The 23,194-nt window shown below is 37.8% G+C and overlaps 1 protein-coding gene across 1 annotated transcript in view; it reads left to right on the top strand.

The window, feature by feature from the left end:
* The first annotated feature begins 6 nt into the window (after positions 1-6).
* The window catches only part of ANTXR2 (anthrax toxin receptor 2), a 137,863-nt gene continuing 114,675 nt past the window's right edge, over positions 7-23,194 (top strand). Inside the window, exons 1-7 of the mRNA XM_006778224.2 lie at positions 7-67; positions 692-763; positions 2,827-2,898; positions 16,425-16,506; positions 16,965-17,072; positions 17,197-17,265; positions 18,013-18,093. Coding sequence (XP_006778287.1) covers positions 2,834-2,898; positions 16,425-16,506; positions 16,965-17,072; positions 17,197-17,265; positions 18,013-18,093 — 405 coding nt within the window. The 5' untranslated portion in view covers positions 7-67; positions 692-763; positions 2,827-2,833. The remainder of the gene's footprint in view (positions 68-691; positions 764-2,826; positions 2,899-16,424; positions 16,507-16,964; positions 17,073-17,196; positions 17,266-18,012; positions 18,094-23,194) is intronic.

Genomic DNA, 23,194 nt, shown 5'->3' with positions numbered 1-23,194 from the left:
GGCTGCTGAGCGCCCAGGAGCAGCCCAGCTGCAGAGGCGCCTTTGATCTCTACTTTGTCCTGGACAAGTGAGTGCCCAGGGGGTCCGGTGTCTTGTGGTGCGGGTGGCATGGGGTGAGTTGTGGCCGGGGAGCACAGATGTGTGCGCGCCCTGGGGAGGGGAGTGAGCAACCCGTGGATGGCTCCCTTGTTGCTCTTTCCGGGCACAGGGCCAGCGCTTTGGGATCTTTGCGGGCTGGGGGTGGTGATAGGAGCCAGTCCTGATGTGCAGGACTCTCTGGGAAAGTGGGGTCTTCCCTGCGTGCAGTCCAAGGGCCTTCTGGGAAATGGAAATGCGGCCACTGTGGATAGCCTTCTGTGCCCCTGGAACCCACACCAGACTGTCAGCCTCCCTGTCCTCACCCCGTCACTCTGGCTAAAGTTTGCTTGGTTTTGTCCTAGGAAGTGCCCAGGGTTAACAAACCCTGAGTGGTCTGCATGTCCTGGGAAGAGGGCTGTGTTTATTTTAAAGAGCTGGGGTCCTGCTCCAAACTATTAGCAGGCAGGTAGTCCCCAAAGATGGGTTGACTTTCTCAGTTCTTGCAGCACCTAAGTTTCATGACTGGTGTTGTTACTTTGATTCTAGCAGCGGCCCCAAGTGCATGTTTGTTTTTCTGATTAGTTCTATTTCTTTCTTTCTTTCTTTTTTTCAGGTCTTGGAGTGTGGCCAATAACTGGCTTGAAATTTACGATTTTGTCAAGCAACTTACAGAACGATTTGTGAGGTATTTCTCCCACTTTACTTTTCTAGCGCCTGGAGTGTGAAGTTGAGGGAAGTAGACCAACATGCAGGGTATCCACCCACCCCTTTTTGGGAAACCTTTTGCAGGAAAAGCCTTCAGTGAAATGTGGATGTGAAAGAGCCTCAAGATCATTATTACACACATGCTCTTATTAGGACAGACCTTCACTTGTGGAGGGCTTATGTCATCTGGACCCCAGAAACTTGGCGCAGGCCTCAGGGAAGCATCTTCAAATACTATTCCACATGTCTTTTCCTTTTTGAATTTTCATCTGTTACGGATTTCAGTTATGCTTTCTCATAATTTATCACATTAAAATTTTTATGCTAATAGTATCCATAATATATTTTCCTTTCCACACGATTCTTAGCATTATAGAGGTCCTCCTTTAAAAAAAAAAGTGTTGGTAAACTTCAAATGAACATGTGTTAATAACCTACTACCAGAAAAGGCACTTGTGTGGATGTTTAAAGAAATGACTTGTGTTTACAAAATGTGTGGGTGGGTGTGTGGTGCGTTTAAAATTTAACTGTTCTGTATATGCAATAAGCCTTACTACGAAAGACTGGTTTCTTCTCCTATAAAAAGCATAACTACTATGCAGTCCAGCTCACCCTCTTATTTAGAGGTAACTAGGAATTAGTGGCATCCCTTACTTAAACGTAGCCTCCAGACACCAGGCTTTTGAGGCTTTTTTCCCCTTTCATTTTTCTTTTTGTAAAGAAAAACATGCAATGAGCAAATGCAAGTTTATCAAGATAATGGAAAGGACACAAAAAGGAGCTGTATCATTAAATATTGCTTCTTTCAGTCTTGTTAGCCCAAATGTTGTCTGTAAAACAGGCTCGGATGATCAAAACATTTTGAAAGTCATGTTGCAAGTAACTTCAACAATCTGTAGAGGCCTAGGCAGTCCTTGCTTTCAGTTACTGGCAGCCGTAAAGTTATCCCTGTAACAATGTATGCTTGTCCATGTTCCATCATCGGTCTCCTGCTTCAGAAATCAAGTATGACACTCATTTCTGGGCAGGGTCAGAGGTAAAACTGTCTAAGAAAGAAAAACAAACAGGGCCCTATGCCCTTTAATGTCAAAGGCAGAAGAGAGTTGTTTATAAATTTTCTGATTTAATCCAGGAGTGTGCAGAGAGTTTTCACATAGATTTTGATTGAGAGCAATGGGTCATTTCAACACTACATTTTCAAGAAGTGAGGTTCTTATTTATTTGGTCTGCTTTGCAAGTTGGACTTCTGTAATACACAGTTTTCTAGCTCAAGTTTGGTTGCTCCGTTACTAAGGATACAGCATAGGAAGTGAATAAAGGGTGACTACTGAAGAGATTAACTTTCAAAATATGCATGGGACATCATGCTGATCTTGCGGTCTGTAGGTCTTCGCTTCATACCTTCAGTTTCCAATCTGAGTAATGGTTGCGAAGACTGTCTCAGAAACAGGAACCATTCTGCCTAAAGCTTAAAAGATGCAGCTCACTGGGGCAGTGGTTGACTATGGAAATATGACTGTTGAGACTTGGAAAATTGAAGATGACTAATCAAAACGGGATTTGTTGGTCTCTTTCACATTGCCCATGGCATTCTTTAAGTATTCTAAAGTATTCAGGATAACTTTTTATGAAATTCATCATGTAGGGGTAATTAAGTCAAACTGGCTACTCCCCAGCCCTCGATATTACTAGCCATAGTCTCTCTGCAGGGTTTGGTCTCCTTTAAGGAGATGGGGTAGAACATCAGGCAGTTTCTCAAAAGAATTTTTCATGGACCTAGAATTTATCTTTCTAGTAAGTCTCTTCCTAAACGGCCCCAAGGGTCATGGAGGAGTGCTTGAATGCTGAGAAGCACGGCCTGAATCCAAAATGACTGGTGCAGTAACGTTAAGCAGAGTTAGTGTATCTACTGAGGGGGTTCCATTGAACAGAAGCCTGCTCTTCAGGGAGACGGATTTTAAATGAGACTCCCTAGCTATATATCTGCGTTGTATCACTATTTCCTTTAAACATGTTTTAACTGCCTCTCTTCTTATTTTGCAGCCCTCGCATGAGAGTATCTTTCATTGTGTTTTCTTCTCAAGCAACCACTATTTTGCCATTAACTGGAGACAGGTTAGTGCATTATCATGTCGCTGCAGGCTTTTAGCAGAGACTAATCTTAAAAGAATGATTGATATTCCAAGCGGTGGTTCAGGCCTCTCAGTGGAATCAAGCAAATGCACAGACAATTGGGTTCTCTTCACTAATAGAGGGGAAAGGAGGTATGAGTAATATAAAAGAGCGGGTAATCTGAAAATCAATATCATTCATATTGGCTGTGGAATGTACAAGGAAACCCAGAACTCTGCCTAGTTGTATATTCACTACCTCCCACCATTTCCCTTCTCTGTTACTATAAGTAGTTCTACATCTTTCTTGTTTAGATGTAATATATTAATCAAGTAGGAATTTGAAGAACATTAGTGAGGGAGAGCTATGGATCTATTTGGATAATTCACTAGAGTCAGCAGACATCCTGGATCTCTAGTCTTACTCTGAGGTGCACTGGTGCTGAGTATGTTTATTTTTGTGAAGGAACTTGCTTTATATTATATTAGTATGTATATGTGTATATAACGTATATATAAAATACATCTATATAGCTCACATTTTTATCAGACATATGTAATATATATATGTATGTGTCTCTACACACAGATACACACACACAAGATACACACACACACACACACACACACACACATCTTTTGTAAAAGGTATGGCTTTTTCCAAGCCGATGTCATAGTATTTCATATGACCATTTCTATGTCATTTGAACCCACTGGGGCAAGTTGGAAATAGTCATTGCCTTATTTTAAAGAATGGCTAGTTTCCATGGGATCAGTTTTGCTTACTAGACTCTGAGTTCTTTGTTTTTATATCTACTTCATTTAATACCAGGTATGCATGATAGCTCTTGCTCAGTTCTTGTTGAATTAATGAATGAGTTAGCATTATTTTGAAATCTAACTGTAGTTTTAGGAGGGGAGGCTGGTGGAGTTTGTTTTGCATAATATGTGGATTTCCCAGGAGTTATGTGTGAGTACAGGTTTCTTTTATAAATTATTTTTCTTTGAAAAATGTCAAGAAAGCATAGTATTTAAAAGGATTCAGGGAAGGAACTTATATAAACTTTAAATTTATTTGTGCTTTAAGTATTACTTTTCCTGGAGAGGAAGTCTGTAGATGGGGGGAGGGTGGGTTCTGGCTTACAGCCTCAGTCTTCTCATGGATACTTCCCTTCCATCCTTTTTACATGCACCTGGGTTTCTTCAAGGCCAGAACAATAGCAGCCCCTTATAACCCATATACAATATCTTTCTACACTCAGTGAAGTGACAGTCCGTGCCTTCATGGGAATACATTTTCTTCACTGCCCAGCCTAATTTCCAAAGAAACGGATTTGGACCTAGCCTATCCTCTGGGAGGAAATAAAAGCATAATGGTGACATTTATGGAGTGCATATGTAGAGAAAAGCACTTAGCATAATGCCAGACATATAGTAGACTCTCAGTAATTGTCACCTGCGTATGCTGTGCCAGGTGCTCCGTCAGACACTTTACATATGGGTCCTCCAGCCCTTTGAAGATGAAGTGTAATCAGTGGTCTCCAAGTTGATATTGCTTGGACATGCATATGAGGAGTTTGAATCATTAATTTAAATGAGAGGTTCTTCCCTTCTCTTGGTTGAATCTAATAGGGGAGAGATTGGAATGGCATAAAGAGGCCTCTATTTGAAGGGACAGCATAACATTGTTGTTAAGAGCCACTGAACGGGTATCTAGCTAAACGATCATGGGCAAGTTACTTAACCTCTTTTTATTTAAAATATTTTTTTATTGATTTTTAGAGAAAGAGGAAGGGAGAGGGAGAGAGACAGAAACATTGATGTGAGAGCCAAACAGAGACAGGCTGCCTCCTGCACACCCTGCCTGGGAATCAAGCTTACAACCCGGGCATGTGGCCTGACCAGGAATCAACACTGCACACTTTCAGTGCAAGGAATGATGCCCAACCAACTGAGCCACATTGGCCAGGACACTTAACCTCTTCATGCCTCCTTTTCCCCCATCTACATACTGACCGCAAAGATGATGCTGACAATAACCACCTCATAAGACTGTTGTAAGAATCGAAGTCAGTGAGTGAGGAGAATATACGACAGAATCTGGCACATATGTATTCAAGAGGTGAAAGCTTTGTTGTTACCTGGTGCTAGGGAATATGTAGTATTTAATGATCAGGGAAGAATTGTGTTTATATAAAGAGATTATTGTCCTTTTGAAAGGATTTATAATATTCCAGGCAGAATGTTAATAATGCTACTTGCAACTTATGCTGCTCGCCTGTCTCTTAGAAATAAAGATACATTTATTTTTATTGAATTTGATGATTTATAGCATGTTGAACTAGTTTGGGATGGCAGAAAGAACACTAAGAAGGCCTGGGCTAGAGTTCTGGTTTTGCTACTTCCTGACTTGGAGACTTGGACCAAGTATATACTCAGTGTGTTACTTTTTATATGTATAAATCACAGACATAAACTATCAAATTTTCTTAAGAGAGATGCTATGAAGATCAAAATAAGATAATGCATAGAAAAGTACTTTGTATATCACAGAATAGTCTCCAGTAAAGGATATTATTTTCTGCTTCTAGTTATTCTTATACTAACTTTATTTAAGTCAGCAGTAACTTTTTAAATTTCTATGGCCCTCTATATTTGGATAGCAGATCATTTTTCATCCATTACATACTGTCAAGTGTGTAGAAACAATTTGCCTATTTAGATGCAAGATCACTGAACAAATGTTTCCACAACTATTGTGGATCTTTGAGTCAAAGCCTAGAAATTGGTATTCTACATATCAACTTTCTTGATGGCGTGTATCAGACTGACAAACAGAGGTGCATGCAGGAGCAACACAAAGGTTAAGCGCAGCAGATTTCACAATTTTGGTTCTATCACTCATCATTCTTCAGTTCTGCGGTAAATATGAGAAGTACCTCTTTCGTGTTTCTCAGAGTGTTGCTAAATACTTTCAGTAGAGATGAAGCAAGATTGGAGGGCAGTACGGCCTTATGGTCAGGCAGTGTCTTCTCTTAGGGTTTCAGCATAACATCTAGTGCTATGTAAATGCATGAATAGAATAATGGCCAGAAATGACCAGTTATACATTTCATATACTCATCACTTAGAGACTTTATTCTTTTAAATATTTCAATTGAAAACACTCCCTTCTATTCTCTTGTCATCATGATTTTTATCCTCCATATATCTGTTAGTCCATTTTTTCCACCTACCTGCATGCCTTCCTTATAAGATTTATTGAGCATTGTGGGTTCTGGGAGTAACACAAAGATGTATAATCTAGTGTGTGTGAAAATAAGGGGTGTGCACATACACATCAGTAGTTCAGGGCTGAATAACAGGATCAGGTAAGAAGAAAGTGCTGAGTGTTTTTCAATATGGAAATATCCAGCCTTTTAATATTAGAGAATTTGAAACAGGACTAATTTTAAAGGATATTTTTAGTCTTTGTGGTGCATACTTGGGGATAGTGAATTATGCTCAGTTGTGTTTAGTATGGTCTTAATGATATAAAAGTGATTTAGTTGAAATCATTTAGTGAACAATTATTAGGTGCTAGGCAGTGTGCAAAATGCTTTCCATTCATTACCTCATTGAATCCTCCTATCAACTCCATGTAATACATACTATTATTATCTCATCTTTACAAATGAGGAAACTGAAGCTAAGAAAGGTAATGTAGCTTGTCCAAGGATACTTAGTTAATAAGTGGTGATCAGTATATCAGCCAGAATGGTATCTTAATGTATAAAGTAGATCATGCCACTCTCATGCCGAATACAGTCTAATGGCTTGGAATAGAAGAACACGTCTCCCCGTGGCCTGAAGCTCCTACCTGATTGCCTCACCCAATCCTCTGTTACAACATTGGATGCCATAGCTAGCCCACTGGCTGCCTTTCCATTCCCTAAAAAGGCCAAACTTGTTTCCACATTAGGACATTTGCTCTTTCTCGGCCCCAGATCTTGTCCAGGCCAGGTCATTCTTGTCATTTTGGCCTGATCCCATGTGTCACTTCCTCTGAGAGGCTTTGCTTGGCCATCAAGCCTGAGGGAACCCTGACCTGCCTCCTCAGTATATTCTCACAATACTCTATCTGGTTATCATGTTTTGAAATTATTCTATCAATTAATTAACTTTTATCTCCATGACTCTAATGTACAGTACATGGGAACAGAGGGGTCTTCTTTGTCTTGTTCACCCATATATCCCACACCTAGAACAGAGAGTGGATGCTCAATAAATATGTGTTGAGTGAATGGTTGAGTTGGCCTGACTCTAGAACCTTAGTTATTAATTGTTCTAATGTTTTTTCTCTCTTTGAAAAATGATAAATGATGTCATATTTCCCAATGATGTCATATTTCTCATTCCCACTCTTATACATCAGTTATAAATATTTTCAATATACTTGTCCCAAGATTTAAAAGGTTATATTTATTTGATCTGAACACAATTACCCATTACTTAGGAAAAAAATATTCCTTGGCCTGACTTGCTGGAAATTGAAGAGAAGTCATTAAGTTTAGATAATATACACATTTCTATTATTTGAAAGAATTTATTCTAATTCCTAATCATCTGACTTAAAAATGTACTTGTGACAAGATGGTCCTTTTAAGGGACATATGACAGTCTCTGTAAATGTTTAGAAGGTTCCTATTAGCAGTTCTCCTTTTTAGGGACGATGTCTCACTGAGATGCTAGCACCAGAGTGCAAAGATAGGCATGTGCAAAATCAGACGTTGCAGCTTTGTCCATAATGGTGAAAAACTGTATTCAATCCAAATGCCTATAAATTGATACTGTACTTAGAGTATATTCATAGAACAGACACTATGCAGCCATTACAAGAATTGGAAAATTTATATAGATTGACATGAAAAAATATCTAAGATATATTAATTGAGGAAGGAAAGTTGCCGAACACTCTGTTAAGTATGATTTTATTTTTAAAATAAAAACAAAATATTTAACTGTTTCTGTAGTTGTGTGTGTGTGTGTGTGTGATTATAGAAAAAAGGCTGGAAGATAGGCAACAAACTGTTAACAATGTTACTGTGAGATTCAATGTGGGGAAAGTCTTTGTGTTTTAATTTCCATGCATATAGGTTATTCAATTTTATTTTGACAATAATATACCATGTAGAAATTAAAAAGAATTGTTCCTGACTTTTTCTGTAGCTAGAGATGGCTATCTTGAAATCAGAATGAACCCAGGGGTTTGAAAGAGTAAGCGCTAGGAATAGAGCATATCCAGCGCTTCTACTGAAAGGTCCTGAAGTCTTCTTGTTAAAATGAAAACGCCAGGACTACACCTTGGGTAAATAGAGGAGCTATACACTAGCTGCGTGACTTTGGACAAGTTACTTTGCCTCTTGTTGCCCAATCCCCTTGCTTGCTAAAAGGAGCTTATCATCCCTACCATGTGGTGATGCTGGGACAAGAAACACATATACTGTGTGAGACGGCCTCCTTGATGACTGGGTGGGAAGGAGGCTTATGTGGAAATGAGATTTGGAGGCTCTCAGTGTACGCCATTATTATCATTTCCAACATCTGTGCCAGGACTATAACTGAAGTGATTTGCTCGAGGTGACACTGCTGAGTAACTAGACCCAGAATTCCCGCCCAGGTCTGACCCCGAACGTGCACCCTTACCTGCTGTACTGCCTGAGACTCTGTGTTCCCCCTTCACCAGCTTTCACAATTAGTCAGCATTTGTCATAATTCAAAGACATAGTCATCCTCTGGATTTATTCTATTATGATGAGAGGAAGTGATGATAGGGTTTAAAAAAAACTCTAATAGGGAAGTAATGACTCCTGTTTAGAAAAGCCAGTTTTGGCCACACACTGTGCTAATCCTGAGAGGTTTGGGCATGGCAGCAGCTCAGATCCTGGTCCTGGATATGTTAATACTTACTTTCAGTGAAATTCTACATCTGTTTTGTGTGTTCTAGAAAATTAAATGCACTGTTACTCATGCCTGTGAGGCAGCTCTGGCCTCCTGAAGTCCACTTCTCATGGCCCAGGAAGGCATCGAATGGGGAAATGGAATAAAAATGTACAAAATGCAGTTATGGACTCCAGGTGTGATCTGTGTCCCACGTTTTGGTTAGTGTAGAATAAATTGGAGAACAATCTTTCACAAAACCCAGATTGTGTGGAGCATTTTGTAAGCAGAGACTTTTGAGTCAGGACTGCTACCTTGGGGTCACTGGTTTGGACTGGAGCACAGAGGCTTGGGCATATGTTAGCCTTAGAGTGACATGTTAAATAAATAGAAAGCAAGTTTGTATAGAAAGAGATAGCTAAACTTAGATAATAGAGTATATTAGCAATGTTTGTGTTTAGAAAATAATCTTTCACTGTTTGGAAACCTTAAAACATTTTTTAAAAAATATATTTTATTGATTTTTTGCAGAGAGGAAGGGAGAGGGATAGAGAGTTAGAAACATCGATGAGAGAGAAACATCGATCAGTTGCGTCCTGCACACTCTCCACTGGGGATGTGCCTGCAACCAAGGTACAAGTCCTTGACTGGAATCGAACCTGGGACCCTTGACGCTCTATCCGCTGAGCCAAACTGGTTAGGGCTTAAAACATTTTTTTTTTTTTTTAGGTTGAAGAGCAGATAAGAAAACAATTACTTTTCTGCAATTTATCATTCATGCAGTATGTAGTATAGCAGAATATAACACAATTAAGTAGATAATTGGAGGAGGTATGCACGAATGAATGAATGAACAGGTTTCCTCTCATATTGTTTTTTAAATTTCTGTCAGTCTGGTGAATATTGTGGCTTATTAATAGAATGAAACAATAAAAATAGATAAAGTTCATTGAACAGTTACTATGTATCAGACATTTTGCTAAATGCTTTATATACACCTAGAGGCCTGATGCACGAAATTCGTGCAAAAGTAGGCCTTTCCCTGGCTGCCATCACCGGCTACCCTCTGGCACCTGGGACCCGGGCTTCCCTCTGGCTGCTGGCAGGTACCCGGGACCGGGGTTTCCCTTGCAGCCCCTGCTTCATCCGGAAGGTCATTTCGTCTACTCAGCATATTACCCTTTTATTAACTAGAGGCCAGATGCATGAAAATTCTTGCAAGAGTAGGCCTTCCTTCCCCCGGCTGCTGTTACCGGCTTCCCTCTGGCACCGGGACTCGAGCTGGCTTTCCCCAGGCTGCCTGCAGGCACCCGGGACCCAGGCTGGCCTCCCTCTGGCCCCAGCTTCATCAGGGAAGATGTCTGGAAGACATCTGGTCTAATTAGCATATTACCCTTTTATTATTTTATTATAGATAGTTAAGGTACAGTACAGTGCTAAGTGAATCATTAGTAATTTTTTACAGACAAAAATAAAATTTTGAGAGTATTGTTTTGTTTCATATTCTACTCAACCTACTAAGGTCTACTTATAAAATAAAAATTTTATTATATTATATAAATGGGTTATTATGATAAAATTCTCAGGTATTGCCATGTTTTGTTTGCAGTTACCATTTATTTTAAAGACTAATGTCCCTGACTAATAACATCTTAAGGATAAATAACAGAATCAATGTACGATATAAACATCTATACATTTGTGCTTATGCAGTTATCCAAATTGGCATTTGGTAGCATAGATGCCTGGAGCTTTTAGCCTTTGTGGTAGATTGTTCTTTTGTGACCTCCAATGAAGCACAGCATATATACATACATATATATATGTGTATATGATCATATATGTAATATGTGTAATATATAGAGTACATGTATATATGAAATAAATATATTCATTTAACTATATAATTTTAAAAATCTCGGCTGGCCCTATTGCTTGCTTTAATCAAGATTGTGACAGACATAAACATGAAACTGTACCAGTGTCAGGTCTAAGACTTAATAAGGCGTGGCCGTTTCCTCTTCTTGTGGTCTTGGTAGCCAGCTGCCATATGAAAACTTTGACAACCACGAGACCACCATGGTAGGAGGAAACCTCGCTGAGCCACATGGACAAGTCACATGTAGAAGCATAAAGATGCTGGTCAGCAGTCCTGGCTGGGCTCAAAGGCAATCGCCAGCACCAGCACCAGCATCAACTTGCCAACCGTGTGATGGAGATCATTTCTATGCTCCTAGCCAGTCCAGCCTCCCAGCTCACAACCTGTGAAGCATAACTGCCCATTCAATGCACAGTATTATGAGAAACAGTAAAATGTGTTTATACCACCAATTTCCAGGTAGGTTATTATACAGCAGTAGATAACTGCAATATAAATTGTGGGAAGCTGAGTGACCTTGAGGAGACTAAGAGTAAAAACTGGAAGAGCAGTGACAGTTGTTATTGGAGGCTGACGCAGAGATGACCATTTTATGTTAACAGAGTGAACAAATCCTACTAACGGGAGTGACTGATGTCATCAAATAACAATAGTAGCTACAACTTACTCAGCACTTATTATGTGCCATTTAATCCTCACAATGCCCCCACAGGGTGGATATCTTCATCCCTATTTTATAGATGAGGAAACAAGGCTTAGAATAAATCTCTGTTCTCTCTGGCTATATGCCATACTATCTCAGAAACTGTATTTTACAGTTTAAAAGAATATCCTTGTCACTCCCAAACCCTTTCAATAGGACTGACTGGCAAAACGGGTAAGGAAAAGAGCATCCCAACAACATGGAAAAGTTTTTAAATTAGATTAGACCAGAGGTTCTTAGTTATTATTTCCAAAAAATAACCCATCCCTATTACAAAGTAATTAGAATTAGATTACTTAGGTAAATAAGGTAAATTAGAATCTTTTAATTAAGGCAGAGAAGAGATTTTTTTAAAAAGCCCGTTAGGTGATTATAGGGCACAGCCAGGGTGGAGAACTGCACTGCACCTGTAGAGAGGTATGTGGGAATAGCCATGGTCCATGTGTGAGCTGTTCTCACATCAGAATCACAGTGTTAATGTGGAGGGTGTGTGCAATAGATGTGTGTAGGTTGGTTGATTGACATCTGGAAAGAGCTTTGAGATCTGGAACATTAAGATAATGTGCATTGAAAAGTTCAAGAACTATAGAGATAAATTGTATACTAGTAAATGTACATCCTCAGCATAAGTAGAAGGTACTTAAAATTGTGCCTTAATTATGTTGGTTGGGAAATTTAAAATTCTCTGCCAACCCTTTTTTTATTCCACTATTTGTAAAAATACATCTTTATTTTAGTTATGACATCATGAACACCTTTCACAATTCAAAGTGTTATAGGGATGGAGAAAAGCCATTGACGTCACACAGTGCATGGTAGCTGTTGCTGTTTCCTTCCCTTCCATTCTTTTTTCTTCTTCTTTTTTTTTTATTGTTTAAAGTATTACAAAGAGTATTACATATGTCTCCTTCTCCTCCCCCCCACTTAAAATTCCCCCGGCCTCCCCCCCTTCCATTCTTTCTCTTGTCTTTTTATTCTTCCCTTCCTTTTTTATTTTTTTAAAATATATTTTTATTGATTTTAGAGAGGAAGGGAGAGGGATAGAGAGATAGAAACGTCAATGATGAGAGGGAATCACTGATTGGCTGCCTCCTGCATGCCCCCTATGGGGGATCCAGCCACAACCTGGGCATGTGCCCTTGACAGGGAATCAATCCTGGGACCCTTCAGTCCGCATGTCAATGCTCTATCCACTGAGCCAAACTGGTTATGGCCCCATCCCTTTTTAATCTCTTTCTTTCTCTACTCAGCAGAGAAATTTGAGAGGTAGTAATAGAGATGGAAGTGTTAATTTTATAGATTAAAAAAGGGTCAATTCTTATAGTTGATTATAGAGTTTGGTCTCCAGTTCTCATAAAAACAAAAAACCACCGGTTAAATATACTATTTGTTTAAATTTTTCCTCTTTCCGAAAAGTATCTGAAGCTGCACAGAACATTGCAGAAAATTAACAACATATAAAAATAAAAGTGGCCATAGCCAGTTTGGCTCAGTGGATAGAGCATCTGCCTATGGACTGAGGGGTCCCAGGTTTGATTCTGGTCAAGGGCACATGCCTGGGTTGTGGACTAGGTCCCTGTAGGTCCCTGGTGGAGGGTGTGCAGGAGGTAGCCAATCAATAACTCTCATCAGTGATGTTTCTATCCCTCTCTCCCTCTCTCTTCCTCTCTGAAAGCAATAAAAACAAAACCAAAAACAAAAACCATAAAAATAAAATAAAAGTAAAGTAAAGATCTTGGAAAGAGGGTGCAGCATTATCATAACCATAGGAGCTTCGCAGGATTTTGTGAATGAGTAAGAAATTTACTGTGGGCTTCCCAATAAGAGGAGAAGACGTTTACATAACGTAGTTAGCAAAAAGGAGGAAGTGTGCAGCAATTACTCAGGGATGACAAGAAACTTCCGCTTTGGGACCTTCTAGGTGACACTGTGTGTCAGGAAAGCAGCACACGCCCTTGACTACAGCTTCATAGCAAGTAGTTTCAATATTGCTGTTCCTTGTAGTTGAAGACATAATGCTAAAGCCCAGCTCAATAAGGTTGATCTTCTAAGGTTGAGATATTGGATTTTAGCTGATCTTTACAATGTATCCATTTTTTTCTATGTTGACTTTTATCATTTCCTCCTTGCTTTTCTTTAGAGACTTCTTTAAGTCAGTGGTTCTCAACCTTCCTAATGCCTCGACACTTTAATACAGTTCCTCATGTTGTGGTGACCCCCAACCATAAAATTATTTTCGTTGCTATTTCATAACTGTAATGTTGCTACTGTTATGAATCATAATGTAAATATCTGATATGCAGGATGGTCTTAGGTGACCCCTGTGAAAGGGTCGTTTGACCGCCAAAGGGGTCGTGACCCACAGGTGAGAACCGCTGGCTTAGAGTCTTCTGCTGGTGTTGTCTGGTCCTCAGGGGTGATGGGGAGCTGAATCTGAACTGAATGGGGAAAGCGATTTTTGCCAGTCAGAAACTGTTTGGGTAAACTTGAATTTCAGTTGTCTTTTTCATTTTCTTTTTGACAGCAAGCATTAATGCTTGAGGACACACTGCCACTCATTTCTGGAAAGCACCAAATATTTGTTTTTTATCTGTGAGACTCAGACAGAATCAGTTCCAAGTTGTTCCTGTATATACTAAAGATAAATATTTAAATTAAAAAAGTTTATAAATTATGTCATTTACTCCATCATCTGTGGAATTATGAATTTCTTCCTAGGGTAGATTGAAAAATTTATTGAACACTTACTTTGTAAAAGACATTACAATGAGTAATAAGTGCAGAGTAAGGGGATACATTATACATACCAGACATGGGGTAGCCCACTGTAAACTTCCAGTCTTGTTGAGAAGTGAAAATATTACGTGAAATTAATATTTTAAATTAGTTTAAAGTAGAATGTTTTTAAGAGACAGTTATTTATTGTAGTGAAAGCTAAACATTCATAAGCTTGGGGTACTGTAGAAAGAGAGTATAATGAAGTTAGAGATAGGTTCAGAATAGGTATATTTTAAACCAAGTATCAAAAGAGACAGCATCTGTTATTGGAGATAACTAAATCAGGAAGGAGAAAGATTAAGATCATATTTTGAAAGTTGTCTTGTGTTTTGGGGAAACTTCTTGAGAGGGAGAACTTATCTAATAATAATTTTCATTACAATATTATCAATAACTTACTTTTAAAATGTGAGTGAGGCTCTTGTGAATGACTCATTTATTGCAAGTATTTGAAACACAACATTGCAGCATGAAAAAATAATAATTAATTTTTTATTATTTCTGGCATGTGTTTTAATAGTATATGAAGTATATATAGTATATACACATATTGTGTATGACCCCAGTAAATTCCTTAATTTTCAGATAATATGAAAACTTGACTTTCAGTTCTCTTATCTGTCATCTATCATCCTCATGCGTAGTGTGACTGCTTTTCATGATTTATTGAAAGCATTATACTTAAGTTTAATATTTCAAGACTTTTATTTAGAAAGGCATTTTTCTTTGCTTCTGTTTTAAAACTAAAATACTCAAAGCAATATATTAAGATCTCTCTTCTGATCTTTTAAGTTTAAAATTTTAAAAATTAGTTTTGAGTTTATTTCGGGCTATTTTGTAACATTAAAGTATTTATCTCTTAAGATTCTTGAAGTGTTTTTTCCCCCCTCTTTTTCTTTTTAAAAAAGACTTTGGAATCTGTATCAAGAAAACTGAAAAATGTGTCTTCTCTTACTCATACACACAAAATACCTCTTCCTATTATAGTCACTAGAGGCCTGTTGCACAAAAAGATTCGTGCAATACACCTTCCCTCCCCCTGGCTGCCGGCACCCGGGACCCAGGCCTTCAATCCAGCCGGAGCCGCCTTCAGTCTTCGCTGCTCTGGCCAGAGCCGCCTTCATGCCCCTGCTGCTCTGGCAGGAGCTGCCTTCCAGCCCGCCAGCCCTGGGTCCCCTGTAGGAGGGCCGGATTAGGGAGGGGTGGGTGCCCAATCGCCTCAGTCCCTCCCGCCAGCCACAGGTCAGGTCGCACATACGATGCCCTGCCCGCTGCCCCGGGTTGCAGATAGCAGGCCCGGATGGCGGCAGGGCAGGTGGGATGGCGCTGTCCCACTGTGCCTGCAGTATACAAATTAGCTGCCGTCTTTGTTGGTGGTTAATTTGCGTATCTCGCTGATTAGCCAATGGGAGGCGTATCGAAGGTAGGGTCAATTACCCTGTATGTCTATTATTAGATTAGATACTTTATTTCAACATACTCTATTGGGACAACTAATTAGTCATGATGAAAAAAATATTCTATGGTTCTTTCTCTTTTTAATTCATACTATTCTTCTGAATAATCCATTGTCATCCATCCATCCATCCATTTGTTTTTTTTTCATTTGTTCATCTCCATTTATTCTTTTATTTGTTCATCAAATACATGTTAAATATCCACAACATTCAAGAGAATGAAGTGGTGTCTGGATGGATGAGAAGGTGCCATAAAATTGCCTACATGACAAGACTTATGACTCTGGGAGACAAAAGTAGAAAATGTTAATTTTCATAAGTAACATCATTAAGTAACACACTTTAGGAATTTGCAGATAACAAGGAAAATTTCCAACTCATAGGGATGTGGATTAAGTGCTTCAGAAATATTTTTCCAGTTAAGCTGACCTACTCAGTCCTTGGTGATTTTTCTTTTTTCTTTTTTTTTATGAAGTAACATATTTTACTCCTTAGCATTTAGTAAAATAAATATGATTGAAGGTAGATGTTCTCAACTCGAAATTACTAGTTTATGCTTAGATTTTCAAGATATGTCACATTGTTAATACTTTTATTTTTGTAGTTAAAACACAAATATTATTATATACTCATTAACGTGACAGAAAGTATGAAGAGCTATCTGCCCTCAAAAGCTCATGCTCTTTCCTTTTCTTACTGAAGAAAGCTTAGATGCAATGCTGCCATGTGTTTTGAGAAGTGCTTATTGTGATCTTTCCTAATTTTTGTTTAATATTATAAAACATTATTTTCAGAGTCAAAATCAATCAAGGCTTGAAGGACTTAAAAGATGTTGTTCCAGTAGGAGAGACATTCATCCATGAAGGACTAAAGAAAGTAAGTTTTTTAACATTTATGCATTCGGGAGAGAATGTTTTCTTATGCTGTGATGAAATAATTTATAGCTCTCTAGTCAAAATGAAAATCCTATTACATATCTACTTAGAAAAAAATCTAAATTCATTTAGTTGTTTTAGGAATGAGGCTGATAGAAAACATTACTTATCATGATAAGAAAAATTTGGATGGTATTTTGCCTTTTAAAATTATTTTATTTTATTTTCTCATTGGTAGTCAACCAAAGCTAAAACTCTATGTCATTTAAACCCAATAGTAACTACTCTATAAAGTAAATATATGTATATTTCAATAAAATAGTTAACACAAATACTGTATTTTAAAAGCCAGTCCATAAGATCTTGATTTTGTCACAATTATAAATTCAGTTTGAATAGAACATGCTGGTTCAAAGTTAAGATTAAATTGTGAGTTAGATAATTATTCTTCATTTTCAGGCAAATGAACAAATTGAGAAAGCAGGAGGCTTAAAAACCTCCAGTATCATAATTGCTCTGACAGATGGAAAGTTGGAAGGTCTGGTGCCATCATATGCAGAGAAAGAGGTGAGTATTGAACTGAAACTATTCTTTATACCCCAGTGTATTCATCAATAGCCTGATATTTGAGTAATTAACCTCTCTCTGTCTCTCTCTCTACCTCTGCCTCTATCTCTATTTCTCTCCATAGGCAAAATTAGCCAGGTCATTTGGGGCTAGAGTTTATTGTGTTGGTGTCCTTGACTTTGAACAAGGTCAGGTGAGTAGAGCAGATATGCAAACTTTAACCTAAATCATATAATTGTCTTAAGGCTAGTTTATTAAATTCCTTTCACTGATGCTAAAGATCTTCTATAAAAATGAGCATATTATTGTATGTCTTGATTAATAATGTATTATCTTAACAGGTTTTATTATTGAAAAACAAAATTCAAAATTTATTGAATGTTTTTTGGTTTGGAAGAACTCAGGACAAACATTTAGGTTAAAATAATATAAGTACTTCTGTTCTTTAACTCAACTGACAAGATTATTATGACAGTCTTATTTAAGTGGTTTATTTTGATTTAAAACTAGACCCTTAGGAGTTCAGGGATTTAGGAAGTTTACTTATGAGACATCTTTAATAATTTTCTTTAAAAAAACTTTTTTCATGAAGTTTTAAGATTTTATATATTTAAAATGTTTTTTGCACTCACAAAATGATTTTGCAATTAAATTTTTGGTTGAGCATGACTAATTAAGACTCCTGTCTCTGGTGACATTTACAGCTAGTAGAGTTCTGTACTGTTCTGAAACTGAAACTTGAGGCCAACGTAAAGCTGATCTCAGTTCATTTCATTGTGATGCATTTAGAGTATCCCTAGTGCAGTTTCTGACAGGCTATAGTAGGGGATAAATCTTGTGGTGTAATTCTTCAGAAGAACATAATTAAAATGTAATGAAGTTTATAAAGTGTTATATGTCTCAACCACCTCTTAATTAAATTTTTCTCCTCTTTCTAAAGCTCGAAAGAATTGCTGATTCCAAGGAACAAGTTTTTCCTGTCAAAGGTGGATTTCAAGCTCTTAAAGGAATAATTAATTCTGTGAGTATTTCTCTGGGGGCAGGAAAGGCTCATAATTTTAAATACATTTTAAACTGTAAGAAGTAATCCTGAGATCCAGTTCAGGTGGTCATTATCTTGAAGAAAGAGGTTAAGGAGGAAGGTTGTTCAGCATGGCAAGCACCATGTAATTCTGAAGATCTAGATTTTGTTTGTCAGATTTGGTATTAATTTTTGCAAATTGAGCTCTGTGAGATTGGGCTTGTGATTTCAAGTTTAAGATTTTCATAAACAATCTTAGACACTTCTACCCTTTGAGCATGGCGTTCCTCAGCATCTTGATAGCTGGAGAGTTTTATAGGCTTTATAGAAGCAATGTCAAATAAAAATTTGGATTGGAATGTGTGATTACCCTCTTCCCAATATGGTATTTCCTAGCTATCAGTCAGGCAACTTGAACCACCGGCTGAATATTTGACTGCTCTTGTTGTTCTTTCCATTTTAATGATTAATAGTTTCACTGGAACTCATAATATTTCTGTTTCAAATTCAGCAGAGCTGTCTCTGGTGATCATTAGAATCTGGGCTATCCTAAACAGGGTATGGGGAAGTGGAGTGATGAAATGCAAAGCAAAACTCCGGGACTTTCACAGCTGAGGTTTATGTTTCATTTTACTGCCTTTTGCTAGAAGCACTAGGAACAGTTGCTATTAAGTATTTATGATATTTTGGTAAACATCATCCTAAAATGGAAGTGAATCATAATATTCTCTAAGTCAAAGCTTTTCCTTTAGTCTCTAGGTGTTTATTGAAGGGGGAAATACTGTAGTTTCTTCTGACACTGGGCTCTGGCTTTTAAAATTTTTCTTTAAAGATCATGGTTTTCAGAAACAGAGTGATATTTATTGAATTTGGTTTTAGTAGCATGTAAGCTCTTTTTCCTATTTAATTAAGGGAGCTTTTCAGAGAAGACATGTGATTTGGCCTTATCACATATTAGTACTTCTAGTGGACAGGCAAAATGTAAATGCAGAATGGAACAGAGATTTAAATATTTTAGGAGTTTACATACATTAGTAGTTTTTATGAAAAATTGCAATATTTTTATAGCTGGATACAAGATAAATACTTTACAACTGTGATTTGCTTTAAAATATAGGAATATGGGTGGACATTGCAAAATAGAGGATAATTTGACCCAATAAATCAATCAACCCATGGATTGTATTTTAAAGAGAATTTTATGGTGCTTGGGAATTTATAATTATTTTAATAATTATACTGGCAGAGAGAAAAGACCTTACTGAGTTATACCCTTTGGAATATTTTTTCTCTATATGAAAAATTCAATTCAAAATTCTCCACATGACTAATTTCCTTTTCAAAACTCTTTATGGGTTATGATTACAGAGTTCTCCTTCAAGAAATTAATAGTTAACTACCAGAGGAGATAATATTGTTGTTATTGCTTTGTTATATTTATTTGTTAAATTTCATTTTTAAAAATTTGTATTAGGGAAACTTTAGAATGGAATTTCTAAATACAGTCTTTCTTTCCTGAAGTTCTTGATGGACTTTAGCTTGAGTAAATTGTGTTGAAAGACTTAGCATATGTTGGAGCAGATGTGGAGAAAAAGGAACCCTCATTCACTGCTGGTGAACAGACACTATGGAAAGCAGTATGGAGATGCCTCAAAAAAATTATGAATAGAGCCTCCATCTTACTTAGGAATCCTTCTTCTAGGTATCTACTTAAATAAGACAAATTATCTTCTCTGAAAGGTCTTGAAAATAATGATAAATTGAGTTTTGGAATATGGTGATCCCCTGCAAGAATTATGAAGTGTGGGGATTTGGAGGCGGGAAATTTCAGTGAGAAACCCTATGTGGTAAAAAAGAATCCTATAATGTTATTTATGTTAAAATGACAATATGAAGGATGGGTTAAGTTTGATATGTAAAGTCATGGAAGCTTTTTGTGGTAGGGATTGGATTGTGCTGTGATAATTGGAGTAGATTGAATTAGAAACAAAGAACATAGACTTTTAGGAACAGCTTGGGCTGAGTGGCTGAGGCACAGGAGGGAGTGTGGCTTGGCCTGGATCCTGAAGGGATATGGGGATAAACATTGACCTGTAGGCTGGGCCCAGATTATGGAGGCCTTCAGATGCTTGGATGGAGAATTTGCACTTATTTCATAAATAATTTTGGAATCATGAAAGATTAGGGTATGAAATGTATGTGATAGCAGTGAATGTTTAGAAATAATCCTTTTATGATAGTGTAGAGGATGATTTGGAAGATGGAAAGGTGTATTCTAAGTGTCTTGCAGTAATGTTTGTGAGACACGGCAAAAGGAAACTTAATACAGTGGAGACAATATGGTTGGGAATAGAATGACCTGACTGAGTTCCAACCATATCACTGCCCTGTGGCCTGTATATGTTCTCTAATGTAATCTGAGTTTTAAAATTCTCATCAGCCCAATAGGGATATTAATATCTGTTTCATTGGGCTGTTTTGTGAATTAAATAAGATGATGATTAAGAATGATCTAACTCAGAAGAGCTGGTAGGAAGCAAGGAATGGCGTGAAGCTGGGACTGTGTAGGAGAGGAGTCCCCTGAGAGAGATGCCAGCATTCTAAACAATCAACGATTTAGTCCTAAAAGGGCATAGCATTGATATGTGAGAGGATCAAATCTAGCAAGTGGGTCATAATAACAGAGTGCTAGATGATGTTGTTACCCATAGTCATGTATTTGGCCAGGCCTTAGTTCTAAATCCTTAAGCCACGGGACTAGGGAACCAATCAATAACTGGGGAAGGAGATTCAGTCTTCCCAAGACAAAAACTATGTGGAATTTCAGGACCCTGCATTCAGAAAAGAGCCACCATTCTCATGGGGGACCCTGTAGTTTAAATTAGTGATGCAGAGCAGAAACCTAGTTTTTAAGGAGAAAGCAGCATCCCTGATGGACCATACTTCCTCAGGGCTTATTTCAGGCACTGGGATGCTAGGTCTTTTGCAATAAAACTAGGTCAAGAACCTCAAGGGAAATGACTAATAGACTGTGCTCTGTCAGAATCTTATCAATAGACAGGGTCGGACTGAACTCTAGGTATGAAATGTTTTTCTTTCTGAGTCAGGCTCTGGAGGCTCTGGCAAATATTAGCTGGCAGCTGTTCATTGCTGTTGTTACTGTCATGGCAGTGAAGCTGGAAAGAAAAAGGTAAACTTGGTAAGCTTTAAAAAGTTAATAGGACTTGAGAGCTCACTGGATATACGATGAAAAGGACAGAGAGGGGCTCACATGCCCTCTTGGGCATTCTCCCCCTGACTAAGACGACCAACTAGAAACAGTGAGAATGAAAGCTCTTTTTACAAAGTGTTAGAAGACAAGGTGGAGTTGGGTAGGAGGGCAGAGAGAGGGAGAGATGTTGAATTGGGCCTCAGGAGAAATCCTAGAGAGAGATGTGAGATGTCCCTTCAGGAAGTGGAGGTCCAGTGAAATGTTCAAGTGGGAAAACTTCAGAATTTCAGTCATTGTTCCTCCTCTTGTTCTTTCCTCTCTCCCATTGCCCACAAACACAAGGTATAATTCTTCTATTTTCCACTGCAGGTTGTCATTAACATCTTAGAACATTTAACATTTATTTTTGGTTTCTTAGAAAAGTGAGTGCAGGACTTTTATTTAAAAGTGAAATATTTAAACTAGTATAAGTCAGACTGACATGTGAGTACCACGTGGTTTCTGGTTTGGTGTTTCATAATGCAGTGCTGTGGAAGAAAACATTAACACTTTTGAAAATCCAGGATTGCTGAAAAATATGGAAATAATAAAAATCAAAATGCTCTGTGGAAAACCCCCTTCCTCTTTATCCCCCTAAAAACAAGACCATGGGATATTTTTCTCTTTGCAATTAGTTCCATAATTTTTTTTGATAGACTACCTCAGAAAGTAGTAAACAGAAGAGATGAATCACTTGTGAAGCTGGTTGTATAAATAGCCCTCATCAGGAAGAATTAAGAGCTCTGTGTCCTGGGTGATGGCAGCTACTGTCCCAGTTCCTAAGTCCCTAATGGGAAAGTACAGGAAGGTAAATAGGAAGGGAACGATTGCTCACACGTGTAGAAAATTTAAATAAAACGGTAATGCATTCTTTATAAAGGGAAAAAAGTGCAACATACATTTAAAAAGTAACTTCATTCCTAGTGCTGAAAATAGAAGCTTCGTTGGACCTTTAGAGCTAAATTATTTCAGTAATGTCTATTATTGTTGTTAGGTGTTTTTGTTTTTTTCTTTAAAAGTATCTAAGAAAGGTGTCTAAACTGTGTTTTAGTGGAATGATACAACATTGCAAATTCATTTTCTCTTCAGGTAAAACATTCCCATAGAAGAGGGTGCATAATAAACATTCTGATAAGACCTTCGCTTAAGTGATTTTAGCAGGTTCTACTACGAATGTTGTCTGGTTAGTTGTGGAAATCTTTATTTATAAAATGATGGTTGGATAAAAAGCCTCAAGTCTGAGCTAAGTATAAAGATATAGTCACAGGGCAAAAAACAAAACTGGTAGGACTTACTCAAAATTAGAAATCAGTGTCTATGACTCTTTTAAAAAGGACTGGCTATAGTGTAAGGCTCGCTATAAATCAGATTCTTCTGGGCTTCTGTTCATCCAAGGAACTTCAGTACTGAATAGAGATGAGGAGTCTCATCAGGACATCTTTCACATTAATCGTAGGAAGGTTGGACTATATTTTCCTCCTCCTTTTTATGCCTAGTGTCTAATACAGCATTGAGTAAGCAGTCATTACTTAATTCAAATGTATAAATGAACAAGTCAATAAAATTTATGCCTCCTGAAATTATTTTTGTATTTTTATAACATAGTTATGGTGTATTTAAGCATTAAGAAAAGCAAAAACTTTTTCCCCCCAGAAAATGCTTAAATTTGTTGCCAGAAAATGCTTTATTCTGGTTCCATATAACTTAGATTTCATATATATATATATTAGAGGCCCGGTGCATAAAAATTTGTGCACTCGGGGGGAAGGGGGTCCCTCAGCCTGGCCTGTGCCCTCTCGCAGTCTGGGACCCCTCGGGAGATAACGACCTGCTGGCTTAGGCCTGCTCCCG

This window comes from Myotis davidii, unplaced genomic scaffold (genome assembly GCF_000327345.1).
Source record: "Myotis davidii unplaced genomic scaffold, ASM32734v1 scaffold449, whole genome shotgun sequence".
In the NCBI taxonomy this organism is placed as follows: domain Eukaryota; kingdom Metazoa; phylum Chordata; class Mammalia; order Chiroptera; family Vespertilionidae; genus Myotis; species Myotis davidii.
Note: the sequence above shows the minus strand (reverse complement) of the source record. Positions and strands in the feature narration are given on the sequence as shown.